A 23,622-nucleotide genomic window follows, 5' to 3' on the forward strand; every position below is an offset into this window, starting at 1 on the left:
GAATTATGCCTCCAGTCAACCCTAACTGAATTATGAGCTAGCCGCTGGTGAGTATCATGGCCAGATTTCATTTTAAGATGCCTTCAGATGCGTGCTGTTTGTTAGCAGGACCAGACAAGCCCTCCTACTCTCACTTGAAGAGCGTTAAAGTCTGTACAGGTAATAAAGGGACTCATTTGGGGGGTGGGAGGGGGCGGTTCCCATATCATTCAAGCAAGAGAAGTCTTAGGAAAATTCTGTCTGCAGGTATGCAAATGTGATTCAAGCAGATTCGAAGCCTATACAATAATAATAGCTGGACATTATGGCATTTTTAATAGTGTCAAGTACAGTGTTCACTACTTGACATGGTTTTATTTAATCCTAAACAATCTGGATCCCCACCCACCCACTGCCATCAAGTCAGTTCTGATGTATGCAATCTAATAGGACAAAGTGGAGTCAGTAGTGGCTGCTTTTACAGATGAGACCAAAGCATAGATACTTAGGTCCTTTTAGCCAAGGCTCTTATAGTAAGGGGCAGAAATGGGTTTGTCTGACTCAGCGTCCAGTGCGCTGGAGTCTGCTTCCAGGACTGCTACGAGTGCCTGTGTACCAGTGTCTTTGCAAATATGCATCCTTCACCGGGGAACACATGTCCACATCCACACACGCAACCGACACAAAGCTTGCTTCACAAAAACCAATGCTTTGCAATATTTAGAGGGAAAAAAGCCTCAAGGGATACTGGCACCTTCCAACTCATGAAGACTACCATAAGTCAGAACTCCAGGAGAGAAAGAGAGTCTCTCCTGTCAAACATTAAAATGTTTTCTTTCAGTTTCCCAACCAAACCTAACTGCCATCGAGTTGACTCTGACTCATGGTGAGTGGCCTTATCGGACACAGTAGCCCTGCTGCATAGGCTTTCCAAGGCTGACAGCCTTTACTGAAGCAGACGGGTGCATCTTTCTCCCTCCGAGCTGCCTGAAAGATTTGAACAACCAGCCTTGTGATTGACCATGGAATGCTTAACCACTGGGCCACCAAGACCCCTTCCTTTCAGCCTCAGTCGAATGTGCAAGAGCCTAGAACGTTTCAGTCCACTCGATTTGAAATGACGGGGAGAGGGGGGGGGGATTCAGAGAAACAACAGACACTGGTGGAGAAGGATGGGATTGATTTACCAAATATTAGATGATGCTGACCAGATCGTGACTCAGAGACGGTACTGTTGGCAGATTTTGATTTTCTCTGCAGATGCTCGAAGAAGGAAGCCAATAGGCAAGTGGGACATTTTTACAGATATTACCTGAGTAATGGAAGGAAATTGTGCAGAAGATCATTTAGGCTGAATATCGAGAAAGATTTCCTAATGCTAACAGTGTATAAATTGTGGAATGGTCCTTCTCAAGGGACATTGTAGGAACCCTATTACTTGAGTCATTAAATGCAATGTACACTGAACTAGAAGAGAGAAAGTAGGAATTAATTATACACTGGACCCTTGTGATCATCTATATATGTGATAAAAATCATTCCAGTCTGTCTCTATATGTGATGCTTTTGAGATTTATGATCTGGATTTTTTTTAATGCCATTGAATTGATATTGACTCTTAGCTACCCTCTGTAAGGGTAGGCTGCTTCTAAATGTTACAGTCGCAAACTCACCAGTCTCTCTCAGAGCACGTGGTAGGTTTGAACCACCAGCCATGCAGTTAGTAGCCTCATGTCTAACCCATCAAGCCACCAGGATTCCTTGATATTTTGGATACTGGTTGACATATTTTACTTTCAGTTCTATTATTAGAAATTTGGTATTCTTTCCCCTCCAAAATCAGATACAGTCTTATGAACCAGCAAATCGAAGCATTGGAATGAGTTAAGTATTACTTAGTCCCAGTTCAGTAAATGAAAATGCATACCCAGAGTTTGCATAGGGGATGTGAGGGGTGGACTGGGGTGGGGAAGGGTTGAGATAGGGAGTGATTTCAACCTACTTCCACCTCCACTATATGAGTATATTCATGCAGAGGTCAATATGAGGGCAAGCAAGCCTGGTCTCCTGCTTAGTTCCCTGGGTTGAGAAGGGAAAGGCATTTATTCAAGAATGGGCATACCAGTTACCTAGGGCTGAAGATGGGAATGTAAGAAGCCAGCCAGGGGTATGTATTAATTGGTGTGGCAGTTACATAATCTCCTGTCGACTGGGAAAGGGGTGGAGTCTAGCCTGTCAATCAGGTTGCAGCTTGATGACCTCCTTTGGAGGCTTGAAGGAGACAAATAGCTCACTGGAGGCTAGAGATGATCTGCTGCTTGCCATTCCTGTTGACAAGCCACATGGAGCTATGCTGATGGAGCCAGAGCCTTGGAGCTGGAGAAGCCATGTGGAAACCCATGCCAGTGCTAAGATGCTTCCACTGCCACTGGATCCACAAGACTTTCCACCGACTGGCCTGTGATCTTCCTGCACTCAGCATCCTTGCATGTGTTGTGTGAATCTGAAGAGGAATTTACAGACTGGTATCGGACATATGGGCTAATATCAGATTTATGGACTTGATCTGGACTGGGCTGGGATGTGTTCTTAATATATATTACATATATATTTAATATATAATATAAAGCTCTCTCTTACATATGTATGAGTCTCCTGGATTGGTTTCTCTAGTCAACCCAGACGAACACAATTGGCATCAAAGGGAATTTCAGGTATGAAATCTCCAGGATGGGACAGGGGAAAGGGATATTTTGTTAAAACCCTGTGAAAGTGCCTAAAGAGAAGGAATGTGCCTTAAATAACTGTCCGTCTCAGATAGAACTGATGAATCACATTCAGTCAATGCCAATGCATTGGGACCCTGTGTCCAGAGTAGGACTTCCCATTTGGCTTTCCATGGCTATAAATCTTTTACAGGCACAGAAAGACTTCTCTTGTTCCTGCAGAGTGACAGGTAGATTCAAACTGCTGACCTTATGGCTTGCAGCCCCATTCAGAACCTCCTACACCAACACGGCTGGAACTGATGGCCACTAGCCATCTGTCTTCATTTCCTAGAGTTGCCATAACAAAATGCCATGAAGCAGGTGCTGCCATTCTTCAGAATAGACTCAGAGGCAACTGGTTATCTTTGATTTCTTTTTTTATGGTTTGGTTTTGATAGGTGGCTTTAAAGAACAGAAAGTGATTTTTCTTCCAGTTCTGGTGGCTAAACGTCTAAATCAGGATATCCACCATGCTGATTCGTTCTGGGGGCTTTGAGAGGAGAACTGCGCCATGCCTCTTGCCTAGTCTCTGGTGTCTCCCAGCAATCCTTGGCTTTCCTTTGCTACTTATGGATGCAGGTCCCTGCATCATCAGACACTGCTGTCTTGGGCCATATGTGCTTTTGTTACTATATGTGTTCTCCCCAACTATAAAGCACCCCTCAGAGGGATTAGAATGAAGACTCAGACTTCGGTCTTGTTTAACTTAACAGAAAACAACACAAAATAAAATATCCTATTTGCAAACAAAGTCACCTTCCCTGGTAAAGGTGAATACATTTTGGAGGACCCATTAAACCGGTTAACAGTAAATTGTTCAGGTAGAAACTTGTTGCTATTTTAAACTCCTCCTTCACCTATTCCTACCCTAAAAGGACAAGTAATCTAGTATAGGGGTCAGGGAGCCAATGGTTAAGTGTGCTCAGTTACTTGCCAAAAGGTCGATAGTTTGAACCCACCTAGAGGCGTTGCAAAAGAAAAGCCTCCTCCTGAGCGGTCACGGCCATTGAGCATCCGCGAAGCACAGTTCTACCCTGACAATGCCACTGTAAGTTGGAGCTGACTTGACAGAGCTAACAGTGGGGGAAACAGGATCACCGCAGAACAACCTTGAATGTGAAGTGAGAGAAAAACCAACGTTGATTTCCGTTGTTTTCTAGTTATACCAAATGAGTACTGCATACTGCTTGCTCAGCTGTAAGATTACACAGGAATTGCTCAGAATATGGTCCTGTAAAAAGAGCCACAGCTGTACCTGCCCCTCACCACAACCCCTAAACCCTTCATTCTTCAATCCCTAGCTTTGGTAAGTTATGCAATAACCCTCTGCAACGTTTTCTCACTTGTAACATAGGATCAACATAATATGCGCCCTCAATGCACGAAAGCAGTGCCTGAACGCAGCAAGTGCTCAAAACAAGAAATGACTCGTACCGTTAGGATGAGCAATGAGTAAAAGATAATCATTTGCTGTCAGTGAACTCATTTGGAGCATTGTTAGAAGTTCCTTAACTGATGCTTATTTTTAATTGTTTACACAATATATACCCCTTTTGAAAAATTGCTATCAAGTCTTTTCTGACTGATGGCAACTCCATCTGTGCAGAATAGAATTACAAACTCAAAACAAAAAGCCCTCGATGCCATCTAGTCTGTTTTAACTCATAGGACAGAGATGAACAGCCCTGTGGAATTCTGAAAGTGTAAATCGTTCCAGAGTAGAAAGCCTCGTCTGTTTTCAAACTGCTGACATTGGGGTTAGCAGCTAGCTTGCAGCCCACTACACCAGCAGAGCTCCTTGGAGAGAGCTCTGCTAGACTGAAAACTACAGTGATGGTTCAAAAGCAGGTTGTCAGGTCTTGCTAACTAGGCACCTCTGAATAGATTTGGATGGCCTAACTTTATGATTAGTAGCAAGCATTCAATCATTTTACCACCCAAGATTCCCATCACATCATAAAGATATTTAAAAGCATTTGTGCTGGGTGCTTTAAAAGTTTACTCATTCCCACTAACTGCCAATAAAACCTAGTGTCTTAACAGATTTAAGATTCCCCTTGGTTTTAATATGGCACACATAAGCCTCACAAGATACTTTGAAAGTCAAGCAGCTGGAATCATTGAAAACACAGCAGACTCACCGCATATGGGGAAAAGGAAGGATTTGCCATTCAAAGCTGTCCTCTTAGTTTTCCTATTTATCTGTTTATATGAGTAAATCATTATCACTTTTTAATATATACTGAATATATTGAATTAATATTCCTATATTATAAAGAAAAGTTACTTTGTTAATTAATTATAAAATTATATTTACAACAGATTAAAATACAATAAAATTAATAATTATAAATATTCAAAAGTGATCATGATTCACCCATATAAACAAATAGGAAAGCTAAAGCATATATATGTTATTTGCCAAAAGTGTGGCCTGCAGTCTTTTTCATGTAAAGATTCATTATGTATAAAAGTTTATTGTAATTTTTATGGCAATGTACTATTTAGGAAATAATTTTTAAATTTTTCAAAATTTATAGAAAATTTATGTGAACGCCTTCCTCCAATTGCCCATACCCACTACTCCCTCTTGGCCCACACACATAATTATCATCATTGTTGCCTTGGATCGTGTGGGAGAGGAGATGGGTGTCCTGCAGGTCCTTGCTGGGCATAACAATAATGCAGGATTCTGACCACTCTGCATTGAACTTCCCTCAGGAGTGTGCAGCAAGCAACCTGGAGGGACGAGGCAATGTGCCCCTCTGGAACAAAGAGTAGGCTGCTGACTGCTTACTCTCAAACCAGCCCAAACTCACTGCCATAGAGTTAACTCCAACTCAGCTTTCTGAGACTGTAACTCTTTCAGGGGGAGAAATCCTCCTCTTTTCCTCAAGGAGTGGCTGGTGGTTTCAAACTACTGACCTTGCAGTTAGCAGCACAATGCATAATCATTACACCACTAGTAAATGGTAAATTCCCCAAATTCAGTGTTGCTCCTCTCCCACCTAAAATCCTCTTCATGTGCCGCATTGCTTTGGGTCCTCTGTACCGCTGCCCTGGGACTTTGAGGACAGAGACCCCAGGCAAGCATGGTGAACAAGAAATGAACAGTAAAGTCCTTTGCCTCTGACTGGGGCATTGCCTGTCTTCTGTCAGCATCCATGAAACAGTAATAGGCTAACTTACTAACTTGTAAGAAGGCTAAAATTGCAGAATTAGATACTTTTCCAGAGTTTCCCTGTGCTGGAGAGGGGTAACCCAAAAAAAAAACATTAAAAAGCTACCCTGGGTGGAGTTTTCCTAGTACATATTTTTCCAGCTAGAGGTGCGTGGAGCAACTAGATCTGAGTTAGTGCACTTAGTGGCATCACATAGGAAGGTTCTTCTCTCTGGTAACAGTGAATTTTTTCATAAAAGCAGTTTCACTAAAACCTTGGTTTTTTGTGATAGCTGATTTCAGTGAACAGCATGCAGCTGTGAAATTGTCGTGATTTTAAACACAGCTTACAAGGAAAGCACTATGGGAAAAACTCAGATGTATGAATAGTTTTCTCATTTCAAAAAAGGTGAAATGGTGATTGATGATAAACCTTGTTCTGGATATCCATTGACTTCCCAAACAGACAAAAATGTCGATGTAGTACATTTGGAGTTTGTTCTCCAGGTCAGATTGTTAATCATGCTTTCTATTTAGAGGTTTTGAAAAGATTGCATAACAGTGTGGGATAAAAAAGGGCTGATTTGTGGCAGACGGGGCTGGTTTTGCCACCACAACAATGCACCTATTCACGCAGCCATCTCAGAGCACCAGTTTTGGGCATAAAACAGCATGCCTCTCTGGCCCCATGCACCTCACTCACCTGACCTCCCTCCGTGTGACTTCTTTTTGTTTCCATGAATGAAGAGGGACATGAAAGGACAGCAATTTGGCAAAGTAGAAGAGGTGAAGAAAAAAACAAGGGAGGTTCTGTCAGCCATCCAAACAGATGAGTTTGAAAAATTTTCCAAGAATGGAATCACATATTTGACAAATGTATTAGGTGTAGGGGAGAGTACTTCGAAGGCGATAAGGTTGTTTTGTTAAAAAGTACATAGCTTTGAAAAAAATTCCACTTTTGGGGGGTACCCCCTTCTATGTAAAAAAATATATTCTTCTCTTATCCCATTTTAGCAGACACACAAAAGTAAAGCATTGCACATGCACCTTGCTGTTTGCCACTTTATAGTATAGTTTCAAGGTTATTCTATAAGTCATTGCCGTACTCTGAACCAGTTGCCATGAAGTCAGTTCCAATGCATGGCTGCCTGAGGTATGTCAGAGTAGAGTTGTGCTCAGAGGGTTTTTAATGCTTTGGAAGATTACCTGACCTTTCTTCTGAGGTGTCTGGGTTGGGCTCAAACTTCTGATTTTTCATTTAGCCGCTAGGTGTGTTTCCTAGGTACATCTCCCAGAAATCTGTCTTACAGCTCCCTCCATACTCAATGCAATTGAGTGGATGCCACCTCATAGCGACCCTGTAGGACAGGGTAGAACTGCTGTGTGAGTTTACATAACTGTTTACAAGAATAGAAAGCCTTTATTTCTCCTGGAGCCGTTGGTGGTTACAAACTGCTGACCTGGCAGATCACAGCCCAATACATGACCACTATGCCACCAGGGCGACTACAGCCCCCTAGTATTCCAGTATACCCATTCCTGTACTTGTCCCGTCCCCTGGGAATGGGTATTATGGTTGCACATACTCATTTTCCCACATGTGCAAATATGTGTATAAGATAAATTCTTAGAAGTGGAATTGTTGAATCAGTGGGTACTTGCATTTGTCATCCAGTGGATATGCCTAAATTATCTTTCAAATGTATTCTAATGGTACTCCCATCCACCATTTATAAGACTGATGATGTTTTTCCACTGGCTTGTCAGTTCTACACTAATACACCTTTGGATGGTAATCAATGTGATAGATGAAGAATTATTTTAACTGTATTTTTATTTGATTTTACTTTTGTGTGTATGTGAATAAATTTGGGTTGTCCATCGACTTAAGAGCCATTTTCATTTACTTTCTATAAACTGTTTTCTCTTCTCTTGTGACCATTATTCTATTGGGTTATTGTTGGTTTGTTGTTGTTGTTGTTGTTGTGTCTAGAAGTTGTTTATGTTTTAGGGAAATAAGTGCTTTATGATATAAACTGTAATTTTTCCAGTTATTAACTGCCTATTTAAGATGTAGAAGTTTTGTCTTTTTTCCTTTTTATTGTGAATTAGATGAAGGTTTATAGAGCAGATCATCAGTTTAGCGTTCAGTCATCCATACTACACATGTTGTTTCATCTCCTTCATCACAGTTCTCTCGGGTACCATTCCTTTTCCTTCTTCCTCCCTGTGCTTCCTGGTGCTTTGTCCCTCTTTCCTTCGTTCTTTTCAGAACTTCATCCTCTGATAACTGCTGCTCCTTTGAACTTCATGGTTGATTATTCTAAGCTATGCACACCTCCTGTCATTACGTTCCTTGTAGAACTGTAGAGTTTGGGGGGGCAAGTTTAGTTCTGGAACTGAAAAGTGTTCAAGGGCCATTGACTCAAGGGTTCTACCATCTCTGACTCTTCTGCCTGGTGTCTTTTGTGATTCTGATTTGTGTTCCACATTTTTCTCCCACTATATTTATGACCTTCGAGTGTCATCTTTCAGAACAGTTGGTAGTGGTGGCCAAGCACCATCTAGTTCTTCTGGCCTCAGGATTCCAGAGACTGATGTTTTCACGTTCTGTGAGTCCATTGGACTCATTTTTTCCTTATGGCATCAATTTTCATCACTTTTCTGGCCTCCAGACTGGGGAGAACAATCGTTGCCCCTCAGGTGGTCACTCACAAGCTCTTGACTCCCATTGCTACTCACCAACATCGGCTGTAGCACACTGCATTGTGAGCTATGTTATGCCAGTTGATGTTGACATCCCATGAGAATATAATTCTGAGACACACACCCTCCACCATCCAACTGACTCATAGAATTTTTTATTATTCATGTAAAGAATCTTGTATAGCTCTTTGCCTTTAAATTATAATTAGGAAGTTCTTCCCCCACCAAGTTTATTTTTAAAAATTCTTCTATGCCAGCAGTTCTCAACCTGTGGGTCGTGACCTCTTTAGGGGTCGAACAACCCTTTCACAGGAGTCACCTAAGATCATCGGAAAACACATGTTTCCCGATGGTCTCAGGGACCGACACACCACTCCTCTGTCTCCAGGCGGGTCCTCCCACATGAAGTTACGCCCATATACAAGTACCCGACGTAAGACTGTTAGCCATGCTACACCATACTTCAAGACAAAATTTCATTGATTTGTCATTAGAAATAAATATTTCACAGTATATAATTGCATCTTGTTTTTGTGATTACTCGCTATGCTTTAATTATGTTCAATTTGTAACAATGAAATACATCCTGCATATCAGATACTTACATTATGATTCATAACAGTAGCAAAATTACAGTTATGAGGTAGCAATGAAAATAGATTTATGGTTGGGGGTTCACCACACCATGAGGAACTATATTAAAGGGTCCCGGCATTAAGAAGGTTGAGAACCACTGTTTTATGCTTTCTTCTACTGCAGTTTTATTTATTTATTTGTTTATTACATTTAAATATATGCAAAACTATGCTTTTGAACCAGGCTGTATTGTTCCAAAACAAAACCATTTGGAATTTATCCTGGTGTGTGGTGTAAGGTAAAGACCAATTTTATTTTTCAAGTGGCTTTTCCATACTAACCAACCCCGCCGTTATCAAGTCAATTCTGCTTCATGGCAAACCTAGGTAGGGTCCTGGGACTGTAAAGCTTTACAGGAACAGAGTCTCTTCTTCTCCTTGGAGAGGCTATGGGTTTGAACTGCACGCCTTACAGTTCGCAACCCAATACTTTTACCCTAAAGTATACCAGGGTTCCTTTCCAGTTAATAAAAAACCAAGACCAAACTCACTGGCCGTCAAGTCAATAACTGACTCATAGTAATCCTGTAGGACAAGGGTTACTATGAACTGCCCCAGTAAGGGTCCAAGACTGACTGTTTATGGGAGTAGAAAGCCCATCTTTCTCCCAAGGAGCTGGCTGGTGGTTTGAAACTGCTGACCTTGCGGATTGTCGCGATGTGTGATCACTTTGCCACCAGAGATAGCATTAATTGAATATTCTCTTTTATACTGATGGTTTAAGATGTGGTCACCTTTATCATCGTCCTATATATATTTGGGTTGATTTTTTGACTCTTACTTTGTTCCTTGTTTGCCTCTAACTTTATGTGTTTTTGCTCTGAAAGCTTTGTAGTGTATTTGCTATCTACTAAGGTTAGTCACCCAGCATTGGTATTCTTCTTACACAGAATTTTCTAGGCTACCCTTTAGAGTCAAGTTGCCTGCCAGATAGATAGATAGATAGATTAGATAGATGGATAGATAGGTGATAGATAGATAGATAGATAGATAGATAGATAGATAGATAGATAGATAGGCAGACAGATAGATGATAGATAAAGCAAAACTATACTTTTGAACCAGGCTGTATTGTCCAAAACAAAACCCTTGTGCCATTTTTATTGAGATCACATTAATTTTATAAACTGAGGGAGAATGCATTATATTAAGTCTTCCTATGCAAGATTATGGCATATCTGACACTTCATTCAAGTTCTTTTGAAGTCCTTCAGTATAATTTTAAGTTTGATTCCTATAGTTCTTACACATTTCTTGTTGAACTTGTTTGTATCATCTCACTCATTGCTACTATAAATTGAGTCAGTTTTCCTTTATAGTTTCTCACTAGTTGTTTGTATATATGAAAGCAATTGATTTTTGTATATTAACTTTGAACTCTGTCACCTTATTGAGCTCTCTTATTGTCTCTAGCAATATATCAACTGATTCTCTTGTGGTTTCCACATATACTCCTACAAACATTATGTTCAAGAATTGCGTTACATACTCATTTGTAATTACTACACCTCTAATTTCTTTCTCTTGCATTGGCAAATAGCTTCGGTTCATGTTAAATGACAGCATGATAGTGAGTCTTCTTGTCATATTCCTGAGTTTAGTAGTAAAGCCTCTAAAGTGTAACCATAAAGCATGCAAGCATGACAGTGGAGGTGTGTTATGTGTGTGAAATCATTGGAAAATTCCACCTATTCTATCTTTTGCGATTTTTCATCAAAAATGGTTGTTGGATTCTGTCAAATGTGTCCCAGGGACTATACTATCATCATATTTTTGTATTTTTCATTTTTAAAATATTAGTAGCAGTTTGCATTTTGATTTTTTTTAATAATGTATTTTTCCCTCTACTATTTGATGGCTATTATTTAATCTCAGATTTTTAGATTGATGTGCACAGCTGGGAGCCATCTGCAGTTTTCTTATGTGGTTTCAGTCAAGTGGATGAATCAGTGATACAGTCATTTCATAGTAAAAGTCATTCGGAGGCTTTCCTTATCTGCCTGTGTTCGGGAACAGTTGGGTAGGGTTCCCACACAAAAATAATTGGGTTTGGTGCTTTGGTGGGGTGTTCTTGGGTCCCCTTATCTTCTTGGGTCCCCTTATCTTCACAATGTTTTCATATTTGCAACATTTCATATGTAACGCTTGAGCATACGTTTTGACTTCTCCCTTTCCCTGAGCATGTATATTTTATATGTGATTTTTATATGTATATTTTATATGTATATTTTCTATGTGATTTTTCACTTTATTCTACAGGATAATAATTCTCTTGTCAATTGTCATAGAGTGAGAAGAGAGATACTAAAATAGCTATCAGTTGAGTAGTGTTTGAACGTGACTTGGTATTTGATTGGTCATAACAGCATCATTTGGCTGGCAAATGGTCCCCCATTGTAGTTGATGTAGGTGTCACACCCAGCTCCCATCCTGGGGCTGGTGAACCCATTCCCCTGCTACCCTGAGAGCTGACAGTTAACAGCAGTAGCTATAGTCGTCCAGGGAGAATTGCCCTGGATTGGCGGGAGTCAGCATGCCAGGAAATGCCCGAAAGTTTATGATTCACCAACTAGGACTCCGCAGCGAGGGACCTGGCTCCAGGCAGAATAACTTGGTGTATCATTTACATTGTAGAACTTTCCGTGAGACCAGCCGAAACTAGATTTTGAGTGGCTTCTTGACCTTTGCCCCTTGCCTTCCCCTGTTTCCCTCACTTTCTTCCAAGTTTCTCAGATCTCTAACCTAAGATACCCTGCCTCCAGTCATCTGACCTAAGACACATTATTACTATAAAAGATTTATTCTTTCTAAAGGCCTTATTTGATGTACAGATGATTTTGATGCCCCTTTGCAATGGTTATTCTTCCTCCAGAAATCAATGGGCTCCACATTGTGAACCACAGTGCCATACATAGTAGAAAGTATGAAGTATTATTTTGTTGTTCATAATAAATTACTGGGCTACCATCTCAAATATCAAGTTCAGATGGAAGTGCTGATTTTCATAAACAGGTAAAAGTCCTTTGACTTCAACACAGTAAAAGCACTGTTTCTCTGATGATGTAACAGGCACTTCAGTCTCTTACTGCACTTGTGGGCCATCACTGGGATCACTTATTGTCACGACGCAGGAACATGCAACAGGAAATGTAAGAAGATTTTGCTTATTTAAATGTTAATTTTCAAGTGTTTCAATACCTTTTGCTTGTACATTCCATTGACAGTGAGCTCTCTTCTCTAAATCATACTGTCGGTTAATGTCACCAAATCCATCTCCATGGACTTTGAGGGGCCTTGGGGGCATAATGGGTAAGACACAAAACAACTGACTGCACGATCAGTAGTTCAAAGCCACCAGGCACTCTACCAGAGAAAGACGGGGTTTGCTGCTCCACTAAAGGATTAGTTTCAGAAATCCATCGGAGCAATTCGACCCTCTCCTATACCTGGTTGTCGGACTTGAAATCGATTCGATGGCAGTGAATTTGAGTTGGGATTTTTGTCATGCAAACATCACCACTCGTTTCTCCTAATGAAAACTGCCATTCCTGAACTTGGCTGTTCTTCACAATGTTTTCATATTTGCAGCATTTCATATGTAATGCTTGCGCATATGTTTTGACTTCTCCATTTCCCTGAGCATGTATATTAATTTCTCACATCCTATTAATCCATTCCTCATAATCTTCTCTCACAGTCCCCATGTCTGCCTAGCCTTGGCTAATGGCATCTTCCTAAATTCTCATTACATAATCTCCAGACTCTACACTATTGCAGTGGCCACCCAGCTGGAGAAAGAGTTGTCAATTTGCTCAGTTAAGGACTGTTACTGTTAGGTGTCATTAACTTGATTCCAACTCATAGTGACCCCATGTACAATAGAATGAAACACTGTCCAGTCATAATTGCAATGGTTGGTCCCATTGTTGCAGCAACTGTAATAATCATTCTTGTATTCTGTGCGTCTTCCAACCTGAAGGGCTCATCTCCCAGCACAATATCAAATACTGTCCCACTGCTTTCCTAAAGTTTCCCTTTTTTCTTTGGAACTAGAACATCAGGTCCTTCTTCCTAGTCTATCTTAGTCTGGAAGCTCTGAGAGCATGACAAACGGACTGACTCGTGGCTTGTGTGTTGCTGTGATGCTGGGTGCTATGCCACCAGAATGTCAAATGCTAGCAGCGTCAAAGGAGCCCTGGAGATGTAGTGGGTAATATGTTGGGTTGCTAACCACACAGTTAGCTGTTCGAAACCACAGCAGCTCCTCGGGCAAAAGACAGGGCTTTCCACTCCTATCAAGAGAAACAGGCTCAGTAACCCACAGGGGCATTCTACCCTGCCCTGCAGGTCACTGTTCATCAGAACTTACTCAGTGGCGGTGAAAGTATTTTTGAGCTAGGTTAAGCATGGTGGACATATTTTGGTAGAGCTTCCAGACCCTGACAGGTGAAGAAGTAATACCTGGCAGAATCAGCCTGGAAAAACCTTATGAGTCACAACAGGTCATTCTCCCAGTTGTTTGCTTTGCATCAGGAGGGATCATTTGCATGCTGTTTGGTTGGTGACACAGAGTGACACAACAGGAAAGCCTGTGAACAATTGTAAGCAGGATGCAGGCCCGAGCAGCATTTCATTCTGTTGGCTCTAAGGTTTCCATGAGGCAGAGTTGCCTCAGACTCAGCTATCTACCTGTCTACATAAATCATCCATGCAAGGCCAAGGAGACTTTTCACTGTCCCCCCCAAAATATGCCTTGTGCCTTGCGCCCCCCCCTACACACACACACACACACACACACACACACACACACACACACACGCGCGCCTTTCATCTTGTGTTCCTTTTATTTAGAATGCTTTCTGCCTCCATCAGACATGGCCACATGTCAAATTCCATCCATCCTTCAACATTCATTTCAGGTGACAATTTCTGCCAGGAACTTTCCGTGTCTGAAGTTCTCCCCTCTCCCTTCTGTTCTCCGGCTCCCGCTCTCTCTTTCTGGTTCTGCTTGTGCTCTGAGTGCGGCGCTTGTATGTACTCCTCACCCGATGGCTCTTTGTTGACACTTCTGGCTCGAAGTCAACTCCGCACATACTCGCTAAATCCTTTGAAGGACAGAGCCGTGCCTTAACTGTTCTCATGTCTCCTGTGCCACTGAGGGGCCCATAGGAGGTGGAATTGGTGAAAAATGAATAAGCAAATAATGCATTTCCGGGGCCGCATAATTGCCCTGTATCAAGCAGAGCCTGGAGTCAAGTGGAGTGGAGGGTTAATGAGGGGTGGAAGGAATGTGCTGTCGTCTTTCCACGGCTCTAATTCCTGTGGACTCAAATGAGGAGAATCAGACCAGCGCCTCCGGAGAAATAGTACCAGTGCTGAAGTAGTTGTCTGTCTCTAAATGAAACTGCTAAGGAAATTATTATGAATGTGATTTCCTATCTCTCCAATGCCCCTCTTAATGAAGCTGGAATCTGCAAAATGATTTCTGCCTCAAAACAGCTCCCCCTGTAATCATCAAGGCATCACTTGACAAAAATGCTCAGTTAGAAACTGGCTCCTTGGTAGTCTCTAAGGGTTACGTGAGCAGCTAGAATCCAGGGCGGTTTCTAAAGGATTGTCAGTCTCACCTCCTGAACCCTTCGGTCCGGGAGTCTGGAATCTGACACATTGTGTGGCAAGCGAAGCATTGCCAAGTCAGTGACAGAATGACTCCACGCACTGCTCCAACGTTCATCGACAAGGAACGCAGCTGGTGCTCACCGCTTCTAACGGGCGCGAGTCCCTTCTGGTCAAGAAACCACAAGGGCTTGCCCTGTGGGCTGGCTTGGCTTTGGCTTCTATTACAGTAGTGCTGCTGCCGACTTTGTGACCAACATGTGGGGAAACAAATGCGTTCTGACAGTGTCAAGTGTTTACCTTCCATCATGGCAGCCCCATCCTGGCCGGGAAGGATACGAAGTATGATCAAGACAGCCAACATTGTGGAGTCGAGTTTTAGAAATATAGAGACAGAAATCACCAAGAGAAGCCCGGTGGTAAACAACGGACGTGGGGAGGAGGTGGGGGAGAGGCGGAGTGGAAAGTGCGGAGAATCAGCTTTGCCAGAGGGAAGAAAGGAATCGGACAGATGATAAAGCAACGTACTAATGGGAGCAGGGAAAGAGTGAAGCATTTGATTTGCTCGCTCACTCGCTTGCTCATCTACCTGCTAGGGAGTCTTACTTCAAAGCAGGGTTACTCAATCCTTCTTGAACTGCAGTCAAATAAGTGTACATTTGCTTACGCCCTCTCTTTTCTCCCCCATTGCTCATTCTTCCCTCCGGTTTCATTTGTGACCACACATGCTTCGCTTTCTTTCTACTCCCTCTTTTTATCTCATTTAAAAGAATAATAAAGCCCAAACAATGTGTGTAGGGGAGTGAGAGGGATGTCACTGAGTCTTTAGAACAAGTTAGATCAGTAAGTATAAGGTCGTTATGACGTGCACAGTCTTTGGTATGTGGGGACCAAAACTGAAAAAGAAGCTCACAGCCATCGAGCCAATGCCAACTCACCGAGATCATTTATGAGGGACTAGAACTGCCTCCTGTGGGTTTCCAAGACCGTAACACTTTGCAGGAGTAAAAAGTTTTGTCTTTCTCCCTTGTGCCCATGCCAGGAAGTTCATTGAATCAGCAGCAATACAGAGGGTTTCAAAAAGTCCATGTGAGAGTGAACTCAAAAGATAATGGAAGTTTTTAAAGACCTTTTTGCAACCCCTTCAGACTAATTTGTCCTGGCCACCTGCCTCACTGTTTGCAGGCCCATCGAAGCCCTTGGTAGGATATTTCGTGGGGAACCTGATTCCCTCTCTCCAGGAGAGAGCCATCTAAATAAAGACACATACCTGTGGTTCCAACGGCCCTCTTAGAGCAGGAGCAAGAATGAACTTGGAATTCTGCCTATTCGCTGCTGGTGGCCATCAGGCTCGTTTGGCAAACCCACTGGTGTCAGAATAGAACTGGGCTCCCCAGGGCTTTCATAGGCTGCTGTTTTGGAAGAGGAGCACCAGAACTTTCTTTGGAGGCATATCTGGGTGTACTCAAACTTCCAACCTTGCAATCCATTAGCCATCGCCATCAACCAGGGACGTTTGTGATTTCTTACCAAACCAAACCCAGTGCCATCTCGTCAGCTCTGACTCATCTTGTTGTGAGGTGCCATCAAATCCATTCTGACCCTCGTGACCCTGTGCACAGCAGAGTGAAACACTGCCCAGTCCTCCTTCATCCTCACGGTTGTTCCTGTATCTGAGCCTGTGGTTGCAGTCGCTGTGCAGACCCATCTCATCCGGGCCTTCCTCGTTTTCATAATGTCCTTCTTTCAACATGCCCAAAGTATGTGAGATGAAGTCTTCCAATCCTTGCTTCGAAGGAGCGTTCTGACTGTACTTCTTCCAAAACAGATTTATTTGTTCATTTCCCTGACGGTGTCAGCAGAGATCTTTGTGATTTCTTAAAAACCAAAACTGACTGTCGATGCTGACTCATCATAACACCATAGGACAGAGTAGAGCAGCCCCTTTGGGTTTCTGAGGCTTTAAATCTATAGCAGTAGACAGCCTCATCTTTCTCCTGAGAAGTAACTGGTAGGTTTGAACCATTCATTGATCTTGAAGTTACCAGTAGCCTAGGGTCCCCTTAAACAAAGGTGATTAATAATATAATTTAAAGAATTTAAGTTTGGGACTTACTTTTCAAGTTTCATTTTGTTTTTAATTCTTGGAGAACATATAAATTTTGGCTAAAGAAATTCTTTAGACTATGCTAAAAAATTAAAAGTGTCTTGTGAAAAGTAATTCTTGAAACCTTGAATGACCTTTACAGGTCAATGTTAATATTAATAGGCTGGTGGGTTAATTTTTTCAGTTACCATGTGGACAAGAGAATTTAAAAAATAACAATCCCTTGAGACAGTTGGCAATTTTCCCCCCAAGTTTTATTGGCATATAATTCACACATCATACCATTCCATAGTTCAATCACATGAAGAAGACTTGTACAGCCACCATCGCAATCAGTTTTAGGACATTTTCTTTATCCTTCTACACATGATTATTAGCTCCCCAATTCCCTGCCACCTTCCCTTGCCATACATACCCTCAAGGAACCATTCATCTAGTTTTGTCTAAGGCTACCCCTGATTTGAGCGGCTGGGGTTCTTTTTGTTGTTCAAATATGATGTCAAGAATCAAATGGAGGTCTAATTTTCTACGTTTTCAAAACAAATTCTGGAAAATACATTGTGTCAGAGGTTTCCTAAGCCCTATGAAGCGGCTGCTGTGTAAACCCAGCAGAAGTCACTGAAGAGTCGGAGAGAAGAGGGTTGTGCGGAGGGCTGGCCCAGCCCTTTCTGGGCACGCCCCAGAGTTGCTACGGAATTTGAGTGAGGCACCTTCTCAATAAAAGGAGCTGCCTAAAATGGAAGGCATCATTACCTTCTACTTCTCTCCCCTCTGTCCTGAGGCTCTTGGGGGGAAATAAGAAGCCTTGTGATTCCCTACCAGAAAATGTTCATTTTCAATGTTGTTCATCTTCAACATAGAGCTTCGGCATAAATAGAACTTGGTGGAAATACAGAAGGCAGAGCATAAACATACAGTTACAATGTGCCCCCTGACATGAGGCAATGTGCATGGCAACCCTATGGAAAGTGGTTCTTTCTGTGAGCTTCACCCTCCACCGGCAGCTGCTTGTGATTCCGAACACAGAGGTTTCTCACCTGAGGCTGCCTGCGTTAATCACCTCTCGGCTAAATGTTCGCGTCGGGCTGCTGTGCGGTGGATGGCTGTGTCATAACTGATTATAGCTGTCAACCAGGAGTTCAGCTTTGCCTGCTACCTGGTCACTAACTGCTGATGAGATGGCACTGAACAAGAACAATTTGGGGGCGGGGGCTGTGCCCCATCCAGACACTCCTCCATCCTAGCATCCATCTATGAAATATCATTCTGAAAAGTGAGGTGAGTGTTTGGTAAAGGCTGTAACTTAAGTGGAGCTCGCCCCTGCCATTGGCTGGATAAGCCTTTAACGCCTCTTCTGGGCTACGCGAGGGCAGCCCTCCCGGCTAGTACTAAGCCTGGACAAGTGCTCTTGGGGTACAGACTGCTGTGCTTCTCTTACATTGTGCCTCCGAGTCTTCTAAACCACTGACCCTTGAATTCTGCAGATTTCGAGATTTGTTCAAGCTCCAGGACAAAGCCCAGGGAAGGCGAGTTAAATCGGAAATGCAAGGGTCTCTGGGCAGTATGGGAGCGCGCCCTACAGAATAAATGACAGAACTTTGACACAGCTGCAAGTAGAGGCTTGCTTGGAATCACAGGGCTCTGGCTGAACTCGGTCGCCTGGTGTCAGCCGATCAAGTGGTTCTGTGGCTTCTAGGAGGCCCAGGGGGATGCAAAGGACAGCAATTTGTACTCTTGGGTATGAGGAGTTTTACAGGCAAGAAGGTGAAGCAAGTGGACCATTTGTGGGTCTCAAGCAGGACTTGGCGCTAGTTCATTGTGCTTTAACCCCCTGGCTGAAAATTCACTTCTTCCACCAGAGATATACTACATCAGAAGCTTCCTTTTAATAAGCATTCCCCAGGTGCTGGTTTTATATGATTCCATATCAAATTACATATGCATCAGCCATTGGCACCACCCAGGGACTCCCGTGAGTTCTTCGGGTCTCCTATGGACATAAAAGAACCATCTAAGCTATAGATTCTGATTCCATCTATCTGGGAGGGAGCAGTGATGGGAGGGTGCACGTCTTCAGCAGGGGGCTGAACTGAAATGAACTGGTCAAAAGCCCTGGGCTCAGGGTATCCCAGACACCTCAGATTTCCCCACTGGCACAAGCAGATGAGTCAATAGGGTTGTGCACCGCCTTCCTGGGCCATGTTGTAATACTGTCCTTCTATTCTGGCAGCCATCTCCCCCAGTGATAGCTTCCTGCCAGCCTGCTGCCCTCAATGTGGAGGACAGAGGGGGAGGGTGTCAGACTCTCTGGGGCAGGGATAGTTGGGAAAACTAGTTGGACCCGCTTGTCCTCGAGTCACCTTCTCCTTGGATGGCCTCCTATGTGTCAGCGTATCCCTGTGCTTCACAGGGTTCTGTTGTGTTGTGTTGTGTTTCGTTTCCTATGGCAAAAGTTTCAGACGTCGATAAGCAGGTCTTTCTTCCAAGGGACTTTTGGGTGGCCTTGAACTGCAGCCTTTCTATTCCTAGCCGAGCACCTTAATCGTTGGAATGAGGAGCAGCCATGTTACCTTCCACTTTGGGATCTCTGCAGAAGATCCTGGCTGAAGGCACAGACCCAGCATGCTTCCTCGTTATCTAGACCTGGGGCTTTGGCAGGATCTCCCTGGATTATTTCTTGGGTGGCACCCTTCCCTATGAATAGGATCCTACAAAAAGTAGGGAGGAATGCAAATCCCTGCATTTCCCATCAAATAAAAAAAGGGAGTTGACCTCTCTTTTGCACCTGTCCGGACCAAACTAAAGAATAATCAAGTTAATCTTGTTTGGGAGAAGTGCACGGGGTTTTGGGATGAAGCTTTCAGCCTAATTCCCTGTTCTAGCCAAGTAATAAGAAAAGCGCCTTCATAAACCAGGTAGAAACAACATCCTTCGAAATTCACCGCCCCTAGTTCACAAGCACACCACCACAAAGCAGCAAACTTCTATTTATTTCAACCTATCATACTGGTGACCTCATTAAAAGGTAAACTCCAGGTCATGTTTTTGTTGGAGAGTTAGCAAGACTGCCTGCAGTGGTGCTCCGAACCATAAAGTCACCCGGGCCAGAGGGTTCGGTCCAGGTCCACGGGGTAGACGACAGGGGCTCCTTCAAGGGGGCAGTGCATGCCCGTGCTGTTTTAAACCCTTTTCTCGTTGTCTCTCTACCAGGTTTGGATGTCAGGCAAGCTCAGGTCATCGCTCTGTCGTCAGGCACCAAGTGCATCAGTGGAGAGTACATCAATGACCAGGGACTGGTTGTCAATGACTGCCATGCAGAGATCGTGGCAAGGAGAGCATTTGTTTACTTCCTCTATGCACAGCTGGAGCTGCACCTAAGGTAAACGAACACTGTTTGTGATGGGTTCGCTTGGGCTCCCCCTCCCAAAATCCATATTGAAATCCTGGCTCCTATTTGTGTGGATATGATCCTAGTTGGAAATCTAGTTTCTTTTGTCATGTAAATGAGATCATACTCATGAAGGGTGGCTTCTAAACCTAATCGCCCCTGGGTTATTAAAAAGCGGATTAGGTTAGATACAGACACAGACACACTGGAGAGACAGGAAGATAGATGACAGGATGGCTGTCCAGCTAATAGGTGCTAAATAGACAAGAGAGGCCCTCTCCCTAGAACCACTAGCTATATTTAGACTTCGAGCTTCAAAAACTATGAAAAATAGAAAATTCTGCTTTGAAACGCCACCCACTTGTGGCATCTACATTACAGCAGCAGTGGACAACTGAAACACAGCCGGTAGCTTAGATGGACTTTATGGTATTCCATGGGGAGAAACATCAACCTGTCTGCTAGACCTGCAAGCCCATGGCTCTTGTAGAGTTGTGTTTATGCATCTTAGCCATTCCGAGGGGGAAGAAGAGTTACCCCAGAATCCACTCGGAATGTATTTCCCCCTCTTCCTGGCAGTTTCCCGACTCAAGATGAATAGCTATGAGCCATAAAGTTCTTATTCAGACGATTGACAATCCCTTAAGCACTGACAGTGTTGCCATGCAAACTAGTAAAATATTGCAATACCAGACATCGTCCTCATTATTGTCATTTCTCTCTCCAGTAAACACACTGACTGCTTGCCTCTGAATTATTCCACAGACAGTTTTCAAGGCATCTGTACACACACGCCCCTCCACACACAGACATGCATCCTGTCACATACTCATTCCATTAAATAACATGTCCTATTATTTTCTATTAAAACACTCAGGGGATCTCTAACGGGTGAAATTTTACCATGACGCCACCATATCGCCCATGAAAGCTTACGAGGTAGCCAACGTTCTTTCTTCGTGAGGCTGAGGGTGCCTTCTAGAGAATAAAGGAAATTATTGAGAAAGAGGATTGACAACCTATTTTACACATTGTCAACTTTTAGCCCCAGTATTTCTCCAGCTAATTGCTCATAGTCTCAATGCAAATGAGCCCAGGGAGAAAACTGGAGAGTTATGGCGAAAGGAATACAAAGATGTTCCCCAAAGGGAGCAGCTCACCCATGTCTGATTCAAACTCTGCTTTCCTTGACTGTGGGTTTTAAGGAAGACAATATTCTACCCATCCCCAGCCCTCCAAACGTTAATCCCAGAGATAGCCTGGTACTGTACAAAGAAAAAGGAAAAGAAGATGGAGAAGGAAGAAAAGAATTGGGGGAAAGAAGAACCAATAGGGACTGGGGGTGGAGCACAAACACTGTTTCACGGGAGCTAAGAGCTCTTGGTCTCTCCCTGAGATCCATAATGACATTGATCGAGCTGGAGAGCGTGTTCAGTGGGAGTATTATGCTATTTGGATCAATGTTACCTGCTCTCTGGTCAACTTTCATTTCAGCCGTGGAAAGGTGCCAAGTTGACATTGATAGCTATGTTCGATTTTGATGAAATTGTGGCCACTTCAAGAGGGACCCACAAGTCCATATATCCACCCAGCCCTCTCCCTTCTGACCAGAGGAACAGCAAGCTCATGGGAGGCTGAAATTAGGCTTTGTACCTTGATCCTTTCCCCTTTGAGCTTCTTGTCGGAAGAATTTCTCAGCAAAGCAAATTTCTTACTGGGTGTATGTCTGCAGGACCCACCAGGCTGCCTCTCACAATGCCAGGCTGCAAAACATGCTACCACTTTGTTTCTTTCCTCCAGGGCTTTAGGGCTCAGACCACCTATCCTAGGGAACTCGTAAGGCCCCCCTCTTCATAGGTCCCTTGGCACCAAGTTCTAAGGATTTTTATCAAGTTTGGTTTCAGCAATCTATTTTCTTCCATCTCTTTTTCTTCCTGGGTCAGGGATCATATTTGTATCAGCTCACTTCTCCCTTCACCACATGTTCCCCAATGTGTCCCATTTTCTCAGACCTTGTCCTCAGTTAAGATGACCAAAATGGCTAATGCTGGATTTTAAAATGCCATTTTAATCAAGGTGATTTCAGATGAAGGGGCCCTGGGCCCCTAAGAAGTGGTCTCTAACCCTGAAATGTTCGTGGTTCTGGTGGTATTGCTCTCTCACCTGGGCCAGCATCTCTCTCTCAAACCTATTAAACGGGTACAGAAAAGCAGGTGCAGTTGAACCGATGATGCATTCCTGTGAAGGTATCATGATGGGGTTGCTGTCGGTCTCTTTGACAGGACCTTTCCTTCATTGCGTCTTCCTAGCCCGTCTCTCATATCTCATATCCGTTAAAGCAATGTTGCTCAAATCCACAGAGTGGAGTCTGGGTGAGGATTTAGTGAGTTCTCCGTCAGGCCCAATAGCATGTGCAGAGGCCACACAAAGGGAAGAAACACCAATAGATGCCCAACCGACTCAAATAAAAGCAAAACCATAATACACTCTATTAATTTTTATCTGAGCCTCTAAGCAGTGAGCAGTAGCCAAATCGATGGCCCCCATTCATTCCAGGAGACCAGCCAAAGGTGTGGCCAGATTGGATGTAAGGAAGCGGAGTTGGACATTATTCAAAATGGAGGGAAAGATTTCTCTTAAATATCCAGCTGCTCGATTGGAAACATTTCAAAACTCCCCTTCGCTTTTGTCTGTGTCATGGGCCGTGATGCAGCCAGCACTTACACTGAACTCTCTGTGTGGGAGGCTCCATGGCACATGTTATACAGAATTCAAAGGCAAATGAATCCCAGTCCCTGCCCAGCACTACACTCATGGCCATCGAGTTGCGTCGGACTCATGCCCACCCTTTCAGAGAGGGGAGAGCCGCCCCTCTGTTTCTGAGACTGCCATTCTTTATGGGAGTAAACGCCACATCCAACATTCTCCCTTGAGGTCGGCAGCTCACTGCATAAACCACTTAACCACCAGGGCTCTGTGGGGACACCAAGTTGCTGTGGGGGCAGACGGGAGGGGGCGGGGTAGGGGAGCAGGAAGGGGGTGTGGCTGTGACCAGCAGAGATCTAGGAGCCAGCTAAAAGGGAACCCAGGACCCAAGTCTTTGAAGATAGCCTCAAACCATCACTTCGCTGTGGGCAGGCTGGGAGCTGGGAAACTAGGAGCCAGAACACTAGCTTGGTGAGTTCTTGGTGAGGTTGGGAGAGAAGCCTTTCCCGAAGGTGTTTGCAGGAGACAGAGTTCTGAGAGGCAGCATGTGCCCCCCC

At 43.5% G+C, this 23,622-nt stretch overlaps 1 protein-coding gene across 1 annotated transcript in view; it reads left to right on the forward strand.

The window, feature by feature from the left end:
- The window catches only part of ADARB2 (adenosine deaminase RNA specific B2 (inactive)), a 708,390-nt gene that overhangs the window by 600,252 nt on the left and 84,516 nt on the right, over positions 1 to 23,622 (forward strand). The window contains exon 4 of the mRNA XM_045290006.1: positions 20,182 to 20,350. Within this exon, the coding sequence (XP_045145941.1) occupies positions 20,182 to 20,350 (169 nt within the window). The remainder of the gene's footprint in view (positions 1 to 20,181; positions 20,351 to 23,622) is intronic.

This window comes from Echinops telfairi, unplaced genomic scaffold (genome assembly GCF_000313985.2).
Source record: "Echinops telfairi isolate 266 unplaced genomic scaffold, ASM31398v2 ScPeMD7_31;HRSCAF=116, whole genome shotgun sequence".
Lineage (NCBI taxonomy): Eukaryota > Metazoa > Chordata > Mammalia > Afrosoricida > Tenrecidae > Echinops > Echinops telfairi.